Source organism: Trachurus japonicus, chromosome 7 (assembly GCF_045865225.1).
Source record: "Trachurus japonicus isolate A0001 chromosome 7, Traja_1.0".
Taxonomy (NCBI): Eukaryota; Metazoa; Chordata; class Actinopteri; order Carangiformes; family Carangidae; genus Trachurus; species Trachurus japonicus.
Genome location: NC_140913.1, coordinates 23,259,316 through 23,273,886, shown reverse-complemented (window position 1 = coordinate 23,273,886; position 14,571 = coordinate 23,259,316). Strand labels below are relative to the sequence as shown.

The window sequence follows — 14,571 nt, the reverse complement described above, 5'->3', positions numbered from 1 at the left end:
ATATTTCACAAACAAGCCCAGTTGTGAATGTTCTAATGGTGGCCATCGAAGTTGTGTTTTTGATATTTCCACTTATGTAAAAAAAAAAAAGAAAAAAAAGAAGAAAAAGACAAAAAAAAAAAAAAAAGAAAGGTTCTTCTCACCATAAGCCTTTTTGCTCAGCACTTCCCTGGAGCAGTTGATCCAACTAAAATTAAAATCAAGTCTAACTGATTAAGCACAGGTGTTCATGAATAAAAAACAAAATACTTAAAATAGGCCATGTTGAATCAGGAAGTCCTGTTATCCATGAATCTTCATCATGAATGAATGAATGAATGAATGCTTTATTTCAAACATGTGAATAACATATTACACTTGAAGCACTAGTCAATAAAAAACCTTGTATGTTTGAAAAGGAATAGGAAGAAGCATTAGCTTATTAATTCCTATCCCTTCTCCACCTAGAATCCTAGGTTATCTTACTTCCTGTATATCCTGTTTTTTTTTGTTTTTTTTTAATACTCTCACAAAACAATCACCAACAAATAACAACACCATGACTGCTTGTGTCAAAATAAATACAATAAGTGACAAGTATGGCAAAAGTGTGAAAACCTTAATCATTATTATCATCCATAGCTCCATATTATTTTGAAAGAGCCAACTCAATTGTTTTACAATAGGTCAGATGGTCCAATTGCATATACTATATGGAAGAACAAGGTGAGTAACATTGTCCAGCGTTAGGATGTGTTCAAACACTTTATTTCTTGGATTTGGACGGTGCTGATTTTTATTAAAATCAGATACAAACACACATGGAATCAAACATTGGGTGCTGTGCAAATGTGTGCCTTAAGGCATGGTATTCCACCGTACAGGAAACAAGTAACAACAGTCATATTGCACTGGTACCCAACAATGGAGACGGACGGTTGAGGAAATATTTGATCGATCAGTATTTCCCATTCTGGACCAAATTAAAACCATTTTCAGAATGCAATACTGTACAAAAGCAGTTGGTTCTTTAAACATAGCACCGAAAATAATAATTACACCAGTACACAAACAATAAGTAATAAACATGAGAGCCTTTTTGAGAATCTGCTTCTTGAATGCACTGTGTTTCACCTGTAGAAATAAAATACATAGCCCAACACAATTTCATATAAAAATAGACGGATTACATTCAATCCATCTCTATAGAATCATATAATTCCCGTTCTAAAAAGTATCCCCGCTCTAAAAAAAAAGGCTCAAACTTTAAATGAGAACACAGTCATGCAACAACTCAAGTTTCTTAAATTAAATATTTAAATACACTTTACACTATGATGAGTGATATTTTACACCTCTTATATTGAAGCAAATCCTCTCGTTGAAGGAAATCACTCGAGATGTGAAGGCCTTACCACATTTCTAAATCGAGTGTTAGTATGCAAGTCCTACTATGGTCCCATGGAGCCATTGATTGTTTCACAACAGTTAAAACTCCAGCAGGTGTACCAAACAACATCTAATCACAGCCACACGCCATATAAAGAGCAGGAGAGCAAATGGTTTAACCTTGGTGGTGAGTTAAGGATCGTCTAAGTTAAGGTGTGACAGCGCATGGCTTAATTGAGTTACAATTACTATTCTGTGTGATCTTCATTTAGAATAATGGTGAAATGCAATGGAAGAACTGAAAAGCAGGAAGGTGAGTCAAATACCCCGAGGACCATGCAAGTACTGTAAATCTAGGCTTCTTAGTGTGGCATTTTTTACCATTTCCATATCTGCCTATTGTTTTCTGTTTTTTTTTTTTTTGTTTTTTTACAGAGAATCTGTTTTCATCACCATTAATTTCCATCTGCATTTCTGATTCCTGATTCAAAAGGTGCAACACTATTTCAAAATTGCTTCAAAAGCCATTACACTTTTTTTTTATTTCCTTTTTTTTTCACACCCGCAATGTAAATCCACCCTGTTCTTTTCAGTTTATTGCTTTCTCTAAGTGGAACTGGCATGCATCAGATATTAAATTTATGAACACTTCTTGCATTTCTACATCCTGCTCTGCGTCATATAGCCTGCACTGACTTTGACTGATGCTATTAAGGGGATGGACATACAGTATATTTCAACATTTTCTACACTGGAACCGAACATCACTTGAGGCTGTGGAAGAAGGCATACCTGCGTTGGCATGTGTTCTTTTGAGGTTTTGTATGTGTTATCATTCAAAACAAATTCATAGATACCCATTAATCTCCTACAAAGGCATCTCAGAGAAAGATACACATCTTTTTGTTGAATATTTTTGATGTTTAAAGTGTGCAAGTTGATCAGCAGCCTACAGGACATACTCCCTCCTTTAACCATCAATTCCAGTGTTACTCTTACCCCTTCCTCTGTCTGTCTGTGTGTGTATGGAGGGTGGGGGGGGGGGGGGGGGCACTAGGGCATGTTAGACATAGTGAGGGCCGAGGCATCGGTGCTACGAGGATCCTTTACTCCGATAATGAGGTCATTAGTTCTCCGGGTGCCCTCGACCAATGAGAGAACCTCCCTCCTCTCGACCTGGTGACCTTTGGCCTGCAGCAATTCCACGTCTTCCTCCAGGAAGTCGGCTGTATGAAAGTAGGAGGAAAAAAAGAAAGGATTATCTGAGGTTAGTGGGAAGAATGAGCGATGAAAAATAAAATGTCAATTTAAAAAAAAAGAAGTTTTTATGCACCTCTTCCAATATTAGGACTCTAGGACACAGTCTATCATGTTTACAGGACAATTCCAGGCGAATTCAACTCAGGGGTGTATTTTCATATCATTTTAGGTCTAAAAGAAGGAATCTGAAGATTTTCAGTTTAATCGCTCCTGTTTTGCGGTAGTTGCGTCTGTCCCCGCATCGCCACGGCAGCAATGAATGGGAGTGGATGTAAGTTCTGCTGTTTAGGCTGTTTACATCCCTCAAAGCCACAATTTTTTTCCACAGACAGCGTCAGATGGAGACTCAAACATGCTCCGAGAAGTTTATTTACTTCAAGCAAGCCGACATGTTTGTAAAACTAGATCTAATTCAAAGTCTCCCGGAGTCTCGCGCGAGACCCAGTTGCCGTGCGCGGTGTGTTCAGGTGCAGTCGGAGCTACCGTTTGTGTAGCAGGAATATCAACTCTTTACTTGCTTCAAGTGTACATTTTTTTCCACAGACAGCGTCAGATGGCGACTCAAACATGCGCCGAGAAGTTTTTTTTACTTGAAGCAAGTAAAGAGTTGATATTCCTGTGTTTATGACACAAACGGTAGCTTTTCCCACTGCACCTGAACACACCGCGCACGGCAACTGGGTCTCGCGCGAGACTCCAGGAGACTTTGAATTAGATCTAGTTTTACAAACATGTCGGCTTGCTTGAAGTAAATAAACTTCTCGGTGCATGTTTGAGTCGCCATCTGACGCTGTCTGTGGAAAAAAAATTGCGGCTTTGAGGGATGTAAACAGCCTAAACAGCGGAACTTACATCCACTCCCATTCATTGCTGCCATGGCGATGCGTGGACAGACACAACTACTGCAAAACAGGAGACATTAAACTGAAAATCTTCAGATTCCTTCTTTTAGACCTAAAATGATAGGAAAATACACCCCCGAGTTGAATTTGCCTGGAATTGTCCTTTAAAACAATAGCTCTATGACCAGAATATGTTCTCTCAAAGCTTCAGATCCAGGAATATCCTGATTGTTCATTCCACTATTATTCTTGGTGCCACCAATATATATGGATTTAGCAATATGTGTTGGCAGCGTTATCAGCCTTTACATTTATGCTGCTTCCCTCAAAGGAATTGCTCTGGGGACTCAAAACATTTATACTGCAATACGACAATCCCTCTTCTTCTACAATGTTTAATCCAGGATAGCTCCAATGTTTATTTTCAATGACTATGAAGGTATGACTTCCTACTTTCCCCCGAATCATCTGTTTTTGCATGGGGCACACAAAACTGTGGTGTGATGACAATGTAGAAGTGGTTTCCAAACTAGGTTTCAGTTGACTGTTGTTTTCAACATACACTGTGTAGTATAGACTTCTTTCTACCTTGTGTCAAATGTTGTTGTATGTGAACGAAAAATCTATTAAAAAGATTTATTCCTCTTATTGGATACAAAATAAGAACTGTAACTGGAAACAAAGTTAAAGTCGATCTACCCACAGTTTCTGTAGGAACTCACAGTCATATTAACACCAAACTGTGCATAAGATTGACTAGCTGGAAAAAACTCACAATCCACCAGGAGGGTGTTGGGCTGCAGCTGTGGGTGGAGTCTCCCATACGCTAAACTGTCACTCATGTTTTTACGTGAAGACAAAACATTCATCAGCACCTGTGGAGTATAAGAAAACAAGAGTTGATATATAGAATGATCATTTTCCACTGCTCGTTAAGAGTTGGGTCACTGTGGCAGCAGGTTAAACTAGCTGGTGGTCCAGCGTTGTCCCAGCATTATTTTCCGCCTTTTCTTGAGGGGATCTTGAATCATTCCCAGGCCAGAAGAGAGATATAATCTATTCAGCGTGCTCCAGGTTTACCACAAGGTCTCCATCAGTCCACTCCAAATAGTATAATGGTCCCGCGAGGCAGCCTAATCAGATATCCAGACCACCTCAACTGGTTCCTGTCAATACAAAGGTACAGCAGCTCTACTCCCAGCTTCCCCCCCTGGTTGCCTGAGTTTCTTACCAAAACTCTGAATGTGAGCCCCGACACTGTATGAAGGGAACTAAATTTGGCCTCTTATATCCACAATCTCATTGTGTAGTAGGTTAATATCAAAAGGCTATGACCATAGGTGAGGACTGGAATGAAGATTAACAGGAAAACTGAATGCTTGGCACTTCTCTTCTCCTCTTCACCACAACAGTGCAGAACAATGCTACTGCTACAACAATCTGCCGGTTGAACAAGACCCTAAGGTGTTTGAACTCCATCTTCTGGGGGCAGCAACTCACTCTCAACTCGAGGGGTCAATCCACTGTTGTCCAGCAGAGAACTGTGGCCTTTGGAGGTGCTGACTCTAATCTGCTGCTCCACACTCAGCTGTAAATTATTCCTGTGCATGCTTATGGGCACCGCTAACAGAACCACAGAGGACTCCTTTAAGGCGTTTCCAAGTCCTAAGCTTATCCAGACTCAGGCATTTGCTTGCCTCTGAGTTTACAGTGCTACCCACTTTGATTCCTATCTTTTTAAGTGGTGGGCTCACCCCAACATTTGCTCTGCCCAGTTGGGCCCCATGGGTCAAAGCTCAGGCACCAGACACTCATTGGTAAGATCCCTCTCATATCTGACTCCAGGAAGGGCCCCCAGGACAAATATGAATTTACCTTTATCAATTACACGGGATGCGTGGAATTTTTAGTTTAACAGAAGTATGACTAAACCAAAATGCTTTTTCTAAGGGAGTAGTTACACACTGTTAAAAAACTTGGGTCAATTCCGCTTTTTTATTTTATTTTTTTTGCAAATGCACGCGTTTCTGAACCAAGCAACACAGCTGTGTTCGGGTCAGAACGAAGCAAACACAGCATCAGGCAGAAGCCTCTCAAGTGTGGGGGTAGATTGAGTGATGTCGCACCTACGGCCCACGTAACCCGACACATGTGGACACGTGGGCTGCTCTCATGTCAACAGCTGATGTCGGTGTTTGCTGAATTGTTATGTTTGCAAGTCTTTAGTTTATCAGCTCCAGGTGTTTCTGTTGTTCTGCCTGGGGGTGATGTGGCTACACACCCACAGTGACCCAGACTGAAGCAGCGATTAATGACGTTAAGTTATAATTCAATCATCATTATAAAGCTTAGTGTTTATATCCGACATGTCACTGTTTACTGAATCAACATTTAGTTTGTCCTCATAAAATAAAGTTTTGAGACCTGCTGACAGATGTGCAGCTGACAGTGCGTGTTTCCTCATCGCTACCTGAGCCACCATCCGATCCTCCCTCCCTCACGTCGTGAGGACAGGACAAAGTCTCCTGGATATATATATCTATTCTTTGTGTTTTTCCTCTCTCATTTCAGGTTTTGTTCGTAGCCACGTGAAATCTGGTGCTGTGTCTTTCTGTTCTCTCGCGCTCGCTCTCTCTCTTTTGCTCACTCACTCACGATCCGCATTTAAAAATGAACACTATGAAAACAATAACTAGTGAGAAAAATACAGACGCATGAAAACCATGAAATGGACACATTGTAAAAACTCCTGTGACCGCAGCGGGCCCCGCAGACCACAGTGACCTATAGTGTTAACCTCTCCAGGCAGGTCGGTCCTGTCTACTTTTTTTAATGCAAAGAAACCCATTTCTCTTTTATTCCCTCACGCAATAAGAAAAGATAAGAGAATCAAAAAGGAATCGGATCGATATGCAAACTCGATAATGGAATCAGAATCGCTAAATTCTTATCAATTCCCACCTATAGTCATGGATGTAATTAATGAATATGTAAATAACCTGTGTGATGCCACTCAGAGCTTTCTCTCCATTAGAGGATCCAACCGCCACATATGTGCCACATAACCCCACGGCTGGCCTCACGGCTGTGGGCATCAAGAAGGACATGGGCCTCTTTCCAGGCTGGAGGCTGTTGTGCTAGAGCAAACAGGACAAAAAATGTCATCAGCTCCAAGAGAAGCCATGGTAAATATTTAAATGAGAAATACATGAATAATTAATTATGAAGAATAGGGAACAGTTACCGGGTTAGGTGATGCACTCTGCATTTTATTTGGCCAGGAGAAGTCCAGGATCTGGCTGTTCAAAAGGATTCCTGAGGGAGTCACTATCCCACTGCCAAACGGTTTGTTTAAAGAGCTACAAGAGCCAAAAATGAGAGAAGGTTTCAGTTCTCAAGAATATACTCCTATCACAGGGATATGCTTCAACAGATCATCTGCAATAGTGGCTCAGTTTAAGCTCAACATACCTCACGACTGACACAATATGGTCATCTGGGCCCATGACCATGACCTGGGCAGCTGTTGCACCCTTCTCCAAGGTAAATGATGAAGTGTAATGGCTGACAGGGAACGCCTGAGAGTCATTGATCATTTGGCGGAGTTCAGAGGCGTGTGATTTGCTGGGATATGGGTACATCAAAGTGCAAGGTTCACCGAACATGCCTCACTGAGTTAGGACAGACAGATATATATATACATGGTATATTATTTTAAAGACAATAAATAATCTCTACCTCTGCATCTTTGCAACAATCTCTGGCACAGAGGTGTCGTACATAGGGTCTCCTAGGCCACTAGCCAAAGCCAAAGCAATCTTCACAGACTGGGAAAGTAATACAAAAATCAACACACACATTACATCGATCACTTCATTTAATAGACTGTTTATGCTGTATAATGATGAAGCAGTTTGATCACTACCTCTGCAACCCAGTGGTAGGTGCTGTTCCTGGGAACTTGGCTGGTGATGTTGTAGCCTTCCAGGATGTTGAGAGCAGTGATCAGGGCAACGCCAGCATGTGGGGCCGGGGCTGCCATCACATGATGTCCTTCAGAAACACACACACACACACACACACACACACACACACACACACACACACACACACATAAAATCAAATAAAAATTGATTAATTCCACTGTGAAATTGATTGGTTTCAATAGCAAAGTCACACAGAATAATATAGACAAGTACGGTAGAATAAAATATCAATGGAAATGTAGCAACGTAAGCAAAAAATGTAGAAACATTTTTGCACCAACTGTGCTTGGTGTACCAAAGAAAGTACAGATCATATACAAAGTACAGATCATATACAAATTATAATGTTTATCAAACATTTATCAGTCTGAGGAAGGGTCTTTGAGCCCGAAACGTTACTCCCTTTGGGTGATAATAAATTTATTGCTCTGGAGCTTTTTGCTGGTGTGCGGATTTTTCCTTTTTTCATCATTGATCTTTTTTTGTCCAGCACCCAGCGTCAGTTTTTTGGGATGTGCGTGCTTTGTTTATACTATCAAACATTTATAGAAATACAATGATACTTGATACCAGATAGGGAAAACTGAACAATGTCATGTGAAAGGAAATTAAATCTACAGCCTACATCATCCTGTATGTGTGTCGTCCATTACATTTGCATTCAGGTGAACAACAGCCTCGCCGCTTACGCGCACAAAATCATCAAGTGTGCGGGTGTGTATTGTTTACACACTTCACCTTATCAACATGCATGTGTCTTTGGTCATTATTAAGTACATATTTACAGGACACACAGGAACAATAGAAGAAAATATTCAGGTCAAATCATTGCCATGCTAATAGTATATCTGAAAATCAAAATGCTGAGTGTATCTTATATGAAAAGGAACCACCACCACCCCCTAAACAGACGGTTGCACTGTACATTATTTATCTATAAGGTGCTACTGTTCTCCAGTCTCATTTTAACACGTATTAACTATGTATTTATTCAAGTACACGGGTATCCCATTACAGAGATCACAACCTCAGTGACAAATATCTGTTAACTGAAATAAAAAGGACTAAATGAATACATCTGAACAGGCATTTACCCTGATATGTGATCTCTGCTGGCTGCTGTAAGACGGTGCTGTAGTTTCCAAAGTCATCATCTGTGAGGACTCCTCCCTTTGCTTGCACCTATAAAAGATGCAAAGCGAGTTTAAATTTAAAGTTGACGAATTCTCTTTTACACTGTGATAACAAACAGGGCTACAGTTCTTTGTCTAGCAGATTCTTAGTTTAGTTGTATGCGATATAAAGTTAGATTAAAGGACATGCACTGTGTCTTTCTTCTTCCTTAATTAAAAAAAAGAGATTTGCAATATTAAGATTAAATTAATACTGTGAGGAATCAAAATATTAACAGTGCAATGCCACAGCCAGAGCTAATACAGATACATTGTACTCCATTTGTCACTATGCTGTTGTTAAACACCAACAAATATTGCTACAACGCTGTCATTGGCACACTAAATCTCTCTCTTTCTCAGAGGCCACCAACAAATTCTATATTTGCTTATGTTTTAGAGACACAATAACACCTACAAAAAAATAATGATGAAATAATGACTAATTATTTTGATACTGATTCCTTCTTACACACAATACTCGGTGGAGCTTTGTGAGATTATTGTTCACTGGTAAAAAGTAAAAAGCTGGCGTAAAAGCGTAAAACAGGGAGTTGATGTGAGGGGTAAGTAATTCCCAATGTGGACTATGCAGAATTCATGATTATTTATACAGTATAATCATGGATAGTGTCAAAAGCGGAAAAAACATTCTTCCTTACTGCAGCCACCATCTCCTGCGTCAGGTTTGTGCTGTAGAACTCGTGTATCCCCTTAACTGCAACAGCATCCAATATGGAGGCCAAATCAAGACGTCTGCTAAACAATCCTGGGAGGGGAGCGTTGCCATTTGGGAGGAATAAATCCCGAAATGCATCCGAGATGTTTTTGTCCTTAACATTCGCCAGAGCTTCAGCTGTGGAGAGAGAGTAAAGGAAGATAAGGTCATCTTATACCCAGGGGGCAAAGCAAAAAAAAACGGACACGGAGCGTTGTAAAAGTTTGACACCAGAAATGATCTCTAGGAACTTCAAGGATTAAAACCTGGGTGGGAAAGCTACAGGGGGCCAAAGCCCCTTTCTTGGGTCATTTTGCTGGCGAAATGATGTAAATGCAAATATTTAGGTACTACAATGGCATAAATAGTCATACAACTATAAAATTTGGCAGAGAGTATCTTGACACATAGGGGGAGGCATGAAGAAAAGATTCTGGGGTTTGTTGCAACTTGATTTTAAGATATCACCCTCAACATCCCAAAAAAGACCAAAAAAAGTACTGTTCGCCTGACAAATTCTCATGAAAATTATTATTTTTCAGCACTTTATGGAGAATATCTATGCTTAACATGTATATAGAAACTGTCCTTAATTCATAAGCTTCCATTTGAGTCCAAGATAGCCTTTCTATCTCCAAAGCCCCACTTGCTGTGGCCAGTGGTCTTCTCTATCTGTCTGTTCACCAGAAATAGAATGGTTTCTGATCAGGCCAGTAAACATGGAGTTTTTCACAACAGGTGTTGCATTGTTTGGAGACAGCCTGTAGCTTTCCAGTAGCTAGTAGAAAGGCTATCTTGGCTCAAATGGAAGCTTATGAATTAAGGAAATGTTCTATATACATGTTAAGCATAGATATTCTCCATAAAGTGCTGAAAAATAATAATTTTCATGAGAATTTGTCAGGCGAACAGTACTTTTTTTGGTCTTCTTTGGGATGTTGAGGGTGATATCTTAAAAACAAGTTGCAACAAACCCCAGAATCTTTTCTTCATGCCTCCCCCTATGTGTCAAGATACTCTCTGCCAAATTTTATAGTTGTATGACTATTTATGCCATTGTAGTACCTAAATATTTGCATTTACATCATTTCGCCAGCAAAATGACCCAAGAAAGGGGTTTTGGCCCCCTGTAGCTTTCCAGCAGCTAGTTGACCGGGTTGTTCACCCAGGTTTTAATCCTTGAAGTTCTTAGATATAATTTCTGGTGTCAAACCTTTTACAACGCTCCGTGTCCGTTTTTCAAAAAACTGTGATTTTGCCCCCTGGGTATTATCTTCACACAACATCCTAAAGCCACGTAACAATGCTCGTGTCTGATTAATCGCATGACATGAGCTGTGACATTAGTGACAGTGACTTCACCCTGTGATTTCTACTACATTACTCTATACTTACCTAAGTCATGGGTAACATTAAATCCATTTCTGGCCACATCTGCTGCCATGGTTACCACATCCGTCCATGACATTCTGGGGAAATCAAAGGTCGTGTGAGTTTGGCTTGGTTGAAAATGTTTAAAATTCATACATACAGTACAACCCAAACTCCTAAATATAAAACAGATTATTCTGACAAATTGATAATCCACAGTATATTACCATTATAAATCTCAATCTGTATCCATGAATCAAACAATTTAGATAGCGCTGTCATGCACGGCAGCTGAGGCATGAGGGCAAGGATAATGACACAGCAGTGTAATTGCAGCCCAACACTCTGGCTCAAAGAAACACTGGCCTTCCTATTAACACAGCTGGTGACACTTTTACACTGAAATCTCATTCCTTTAGTAGTTTTTGAAATAAGCATCGTCTCTGTCAGTGTTGATATAAATATCAGCTGTTGCTATTCTTGTCTCAAAAGCATTGGACTAAATAATGAAGGTAAACATTACACTTCTTACAGTTCTGTTTCTTTTATAAAGGGCATTAATACACAGAAATGTCATGAGGTAAAACAAACAATACGAGATGACAAAGGAATGAAGAGCAACCAGAACCCAATGCAAGCACTATAATTAACATTACCCTACCTGCCATAGAGCTGGTGTGCCTGATGCATCCCACTGAGCATGCCTGGTACGCCCACAAGCAGGCCAGGCTGAAATGCAACAAGAACAGGCAACATGTTAATCTGGGTGCGTAATAGTAACAATTATGGTTCTCTCTTAGTAAATCCAAACAACTAGAAGGAAGAGTACTGTAAAAGAAATTCCCATACATATTGATCGAGGTTTGTCTGCATCATATCTTCGTGGATGGCAGATGGTGCGGTCTCTCTGAAATCGATGACCCTCGTCTCATTCTTACGGATGTCATGCACCAACATGACTCCTCCACTGTGTTGAACATCAACAGAGCATAACATTTAAGAACATTTAACAACTCTTGTGTTGTTTTCTGTTTCGAGGAGATGAATTTATTTTATATTACTCACCCTCCTATGCCGGAGGTGTGAGGGTGTACAATTCCTAGACACAGGGCAGCAGTGATAGCAGCGTCAACACTGGACCCCTGCTTCCCCATAACGTCAAAGGCTAGAGATGTACACTGTGCCACATCTGTCACCACTGCTCCCTGGTTAAAGACCTGCAGAGAGCAGAAGGACAACCAACAGAAATGAGAGACTATTAATGAGTCTTTAAAGGACAATTCCAGGCGAATTCAACTCGGGGGTGTATTTTCCTATCATTTTAGGTCTAAAAGAAGGAATCTGAAGATTTTCAGTTTAATGTCTCCTGTTTTGCGGTAGTTGCGTCTGTCCCCGCATCGCCACGGCAGCAATGAATGGGAGTGGATGTAAGTTCTGCTGTTTAGGCTGTTTCCAGCCCTCAAAGACGCAATTTTTTTCCACAGACAGCGTCAGATGGCGACTCAAACATGCACCCAGAAGTTTATTTACTTCAACAAGCCGACATGTTTGTAAAACTAGATCTAATTCAAAGTCTCCCGGAGTCTCGCGCAAGACCCAAGTTGACGCTCGGTGTGTTCACATGCAGTGGGAAAAGCTACCGCTTGTGTCATAAACACAGGAATATCAACTCTTGACTTGCTTCCAGTAAAAAAAACTTCTCTGCGCATGTTTGAGTCGCCACCTGACGCTGTCTGTGGAAGAAAATGTACGCTTGAAGCAAGTAAAGAGTTGATATTCCTGTGTTTATGACACAAGCGGTAGCTCCGACTGCATCTGAACACACCAGCACTGCAACTTCGGGCTCGCGCGAGACTCCACCAGACTTTGAATTAGATCTAGTTTTACAAACATGTCGGCTTGCTTGAAGTAAATAAACTTCTCAGTGCATGTTTGAGTCGCCATCTGACGCTGTCTGTGGAAAAAAACTGTGGCTTTGAGGGATGTAAACAGCCTAAACAGCTGAACTTACATCCACTCCCATTCATTGCTGCCGTGGCGATGCAACTACCGCAAAACAGGAGCAATTAAACTGAAAATCTTCAGATTCCTTCTTTTAGACCTAAAATTATAGGACAATACACCCCCGAGTTGAATTTGCCTGGAATTGTCCTTTAAATGGATTTGGGCTTGTGCAAAAGGAAAGATGTGAAATTACTTATAATCCCATAATCTGCTGAAAAAGGCAACACCCTTGCCACCACATGGTTGCAAAATACATCTGCAGGTAACCACCGCGTGCACACACACACACCTACCTGTGGGTCTCCAAAGTAGATCTGCATGATCAGAGCTACAGTGACTCCTGTGGCGAAGGTGAGACAGGCTGTGATGATGACGGTCAGTCCGTCTCGCTGGCAGGCACAGTCCTCTGTAAAGGGATCTCTGTTAGTCTCCTGCAGGGACACGACGTCGTGGCTGGCCAGGTCCGAGGCCGAGGAGGGGAGTCGCTGCAGGCGAGCAGACTTCAGAAACAGATCGGGGTCTGGGATATGCAATACAAGCAAACAGTTTAGGTTTGGACAACCACGATTTTTAGTAGTCACAGTTTATTTATTTGGTATACAGTATATGTATATTCTATTGCCTCATACCAACGTTTATTCAATATTCTGTCTATTTGATTACATTACAATACAAACCATGTACAAAGCAAAAAATAAACTTCTTCCTCCAGATATCCAGAATCTGTTTAAAATGAAGGATTCCAGTTATAACCTGAGAAGACCACTATTATTTGAGAAACCAAAGACTCAAACTACTGTAAAAAATCACTGTCTTTCTGTTAGAGGGGTTAACATCTGGAATAATTGTCCTGAAAATATTAAATTATGCTGTACTCTAGTCAGCTTTAAAAAACTTTATAGGAACAACATAATTTCTCGTTACAGTATGGAAAATTAAGTTCAATGATTTTGTACTATTTTGGGTTACGCGCTGTGTACAATTCTTTATTTTGTTGTGATCAGAAATTTAAGTGTACTGATTAATTTCAAATGTCTGTGATCTGATCCTATTGTATTAATGCATATATATATATATTGATATACCGAAATAAATAAATTCATTCATTCATTCATTCATTCATTTAAAGTGACCATGTTTGCAGAAGGACAAAAACTATTTTCTGGTTTATCAACAAAGTAGCAAATATGAAATTTGAACTGGAAACCATAAGTATTAGTTTTCAAGCAAGGGTAGTTATTCCAATAATCAATTACTTTTGTAGATAAGGAGTTTCAAATACTGTCTGGTTCCCACATGTAAGGAATTATTTACAATAACTTAAATATTTTAGATTTGGAGATGGATAGTTGGACAAATCAGGGCATTTGAATACATCATTCTGGCTCTACAGAAGAACTGTGGAGGACTTCCTACAGAATAAATAATTAATCATGAAAATGCCTTCCTACGCGTACGCCTGCACTTAAGACTTGCAATAAATACAGTGTTTACACTACACATTGCAGAGAAAAGTCTAACTAACCTGTATCTTGCTCACTCAGGACGTTGTCGTCATCTTTGCGAGATTTGAGGGTGTTCTCCCCAGACGCTGCATCGTCCTCGGGCAGCCTGGGGAAGCTGGTGATGCTCATGTAGTCCACGGGGGAATAGGCACTGCCCAAGGTTGTCTCAGGATTTGCATCCTTATCCGCCACCACACATCCGCTCGGGTACCCTGCCATGATTTCAGGAGCGGGACTTTGCATGACTACTGCTGGGTCTTTCTTGCAGTCACACAGTCAGTCAGTCACTCACCTATCTCTCTCTCTGAGTCCTAATGGGGTGGGTGTGAGAGGAAGTTATGGTAT

The 14,571-nt window shown here is 40.5% G+C and overlaps 1 protein-coding gene across 1 annotated transcript; it reads right to left on the bottom strand.

The window, feature by feature from the left end:
• Positions 1 to 2,294: 2,294 nt before the first annotated feature.
• On the bottom strand, positions 2,295 to 14,517 carry ggt7 (gamma-glutamyltransferase 7). Its single transcript, XM_085782201.1, has 15 exons — positions 14,247 to 14,517; positions 13,015 to 13,241; positions 11,783 to 11,934; positions 11,567 to 11,684; positions 11,379 to 11,446; positions 10,742 to 10,815; positions 9,291 to 9,484; positions 8,551 to 8,638; positions 7,396 to 7,523; positions 7,209 to 7,297; positions 6,942 to 7,094; positions 6,715 to 6,829; positions 6,470 to 6,607; positions 4,246 to 4,345; positions 2,295 to 2,594 (listed from the first exon to the last, which is right to left on the bottom strand). The coding sequence occupies exons 1-15, from the start codon at positions 14,467 to 14,469 to the stop codon at positions 2,422 to 2,424; spliced, it is 2,040 nt and encodes a 679-aa protein (XP_085638327.1). The 5' UTR covers positions 14,470 to 14,517; the 3' UTR covers positions 2,295 to 2,421.
• Between the last annotated feature and the right edge of the window lie 54 nt (positions 14,518 to 14,571).

Bases quoted from the DNA above. Each gene is read 5' to 3' on its own strand.
- ggt7 (XM_085782201.1), bottom strand. From the start codon at position 14,469: ATGCAAAGTCCCGCTCCTGAAATCATGGCAGGGTACCCGAGCGGATGT. The intron at 10,816-11,378 runs GTAGGGTAATGT...TGATTTCCCCAG, and splicing joins GCACACCAGCTCTATGGCAG to AATGTCATGGACGGATGTGG. The intron at 7,095-7,208 runs GTAGAGATTATT...CCCATATCCCAG, and splicing joins ATTGTTGCAAAGATGCAGAG to CAAATCACACGCCTCTGAAC.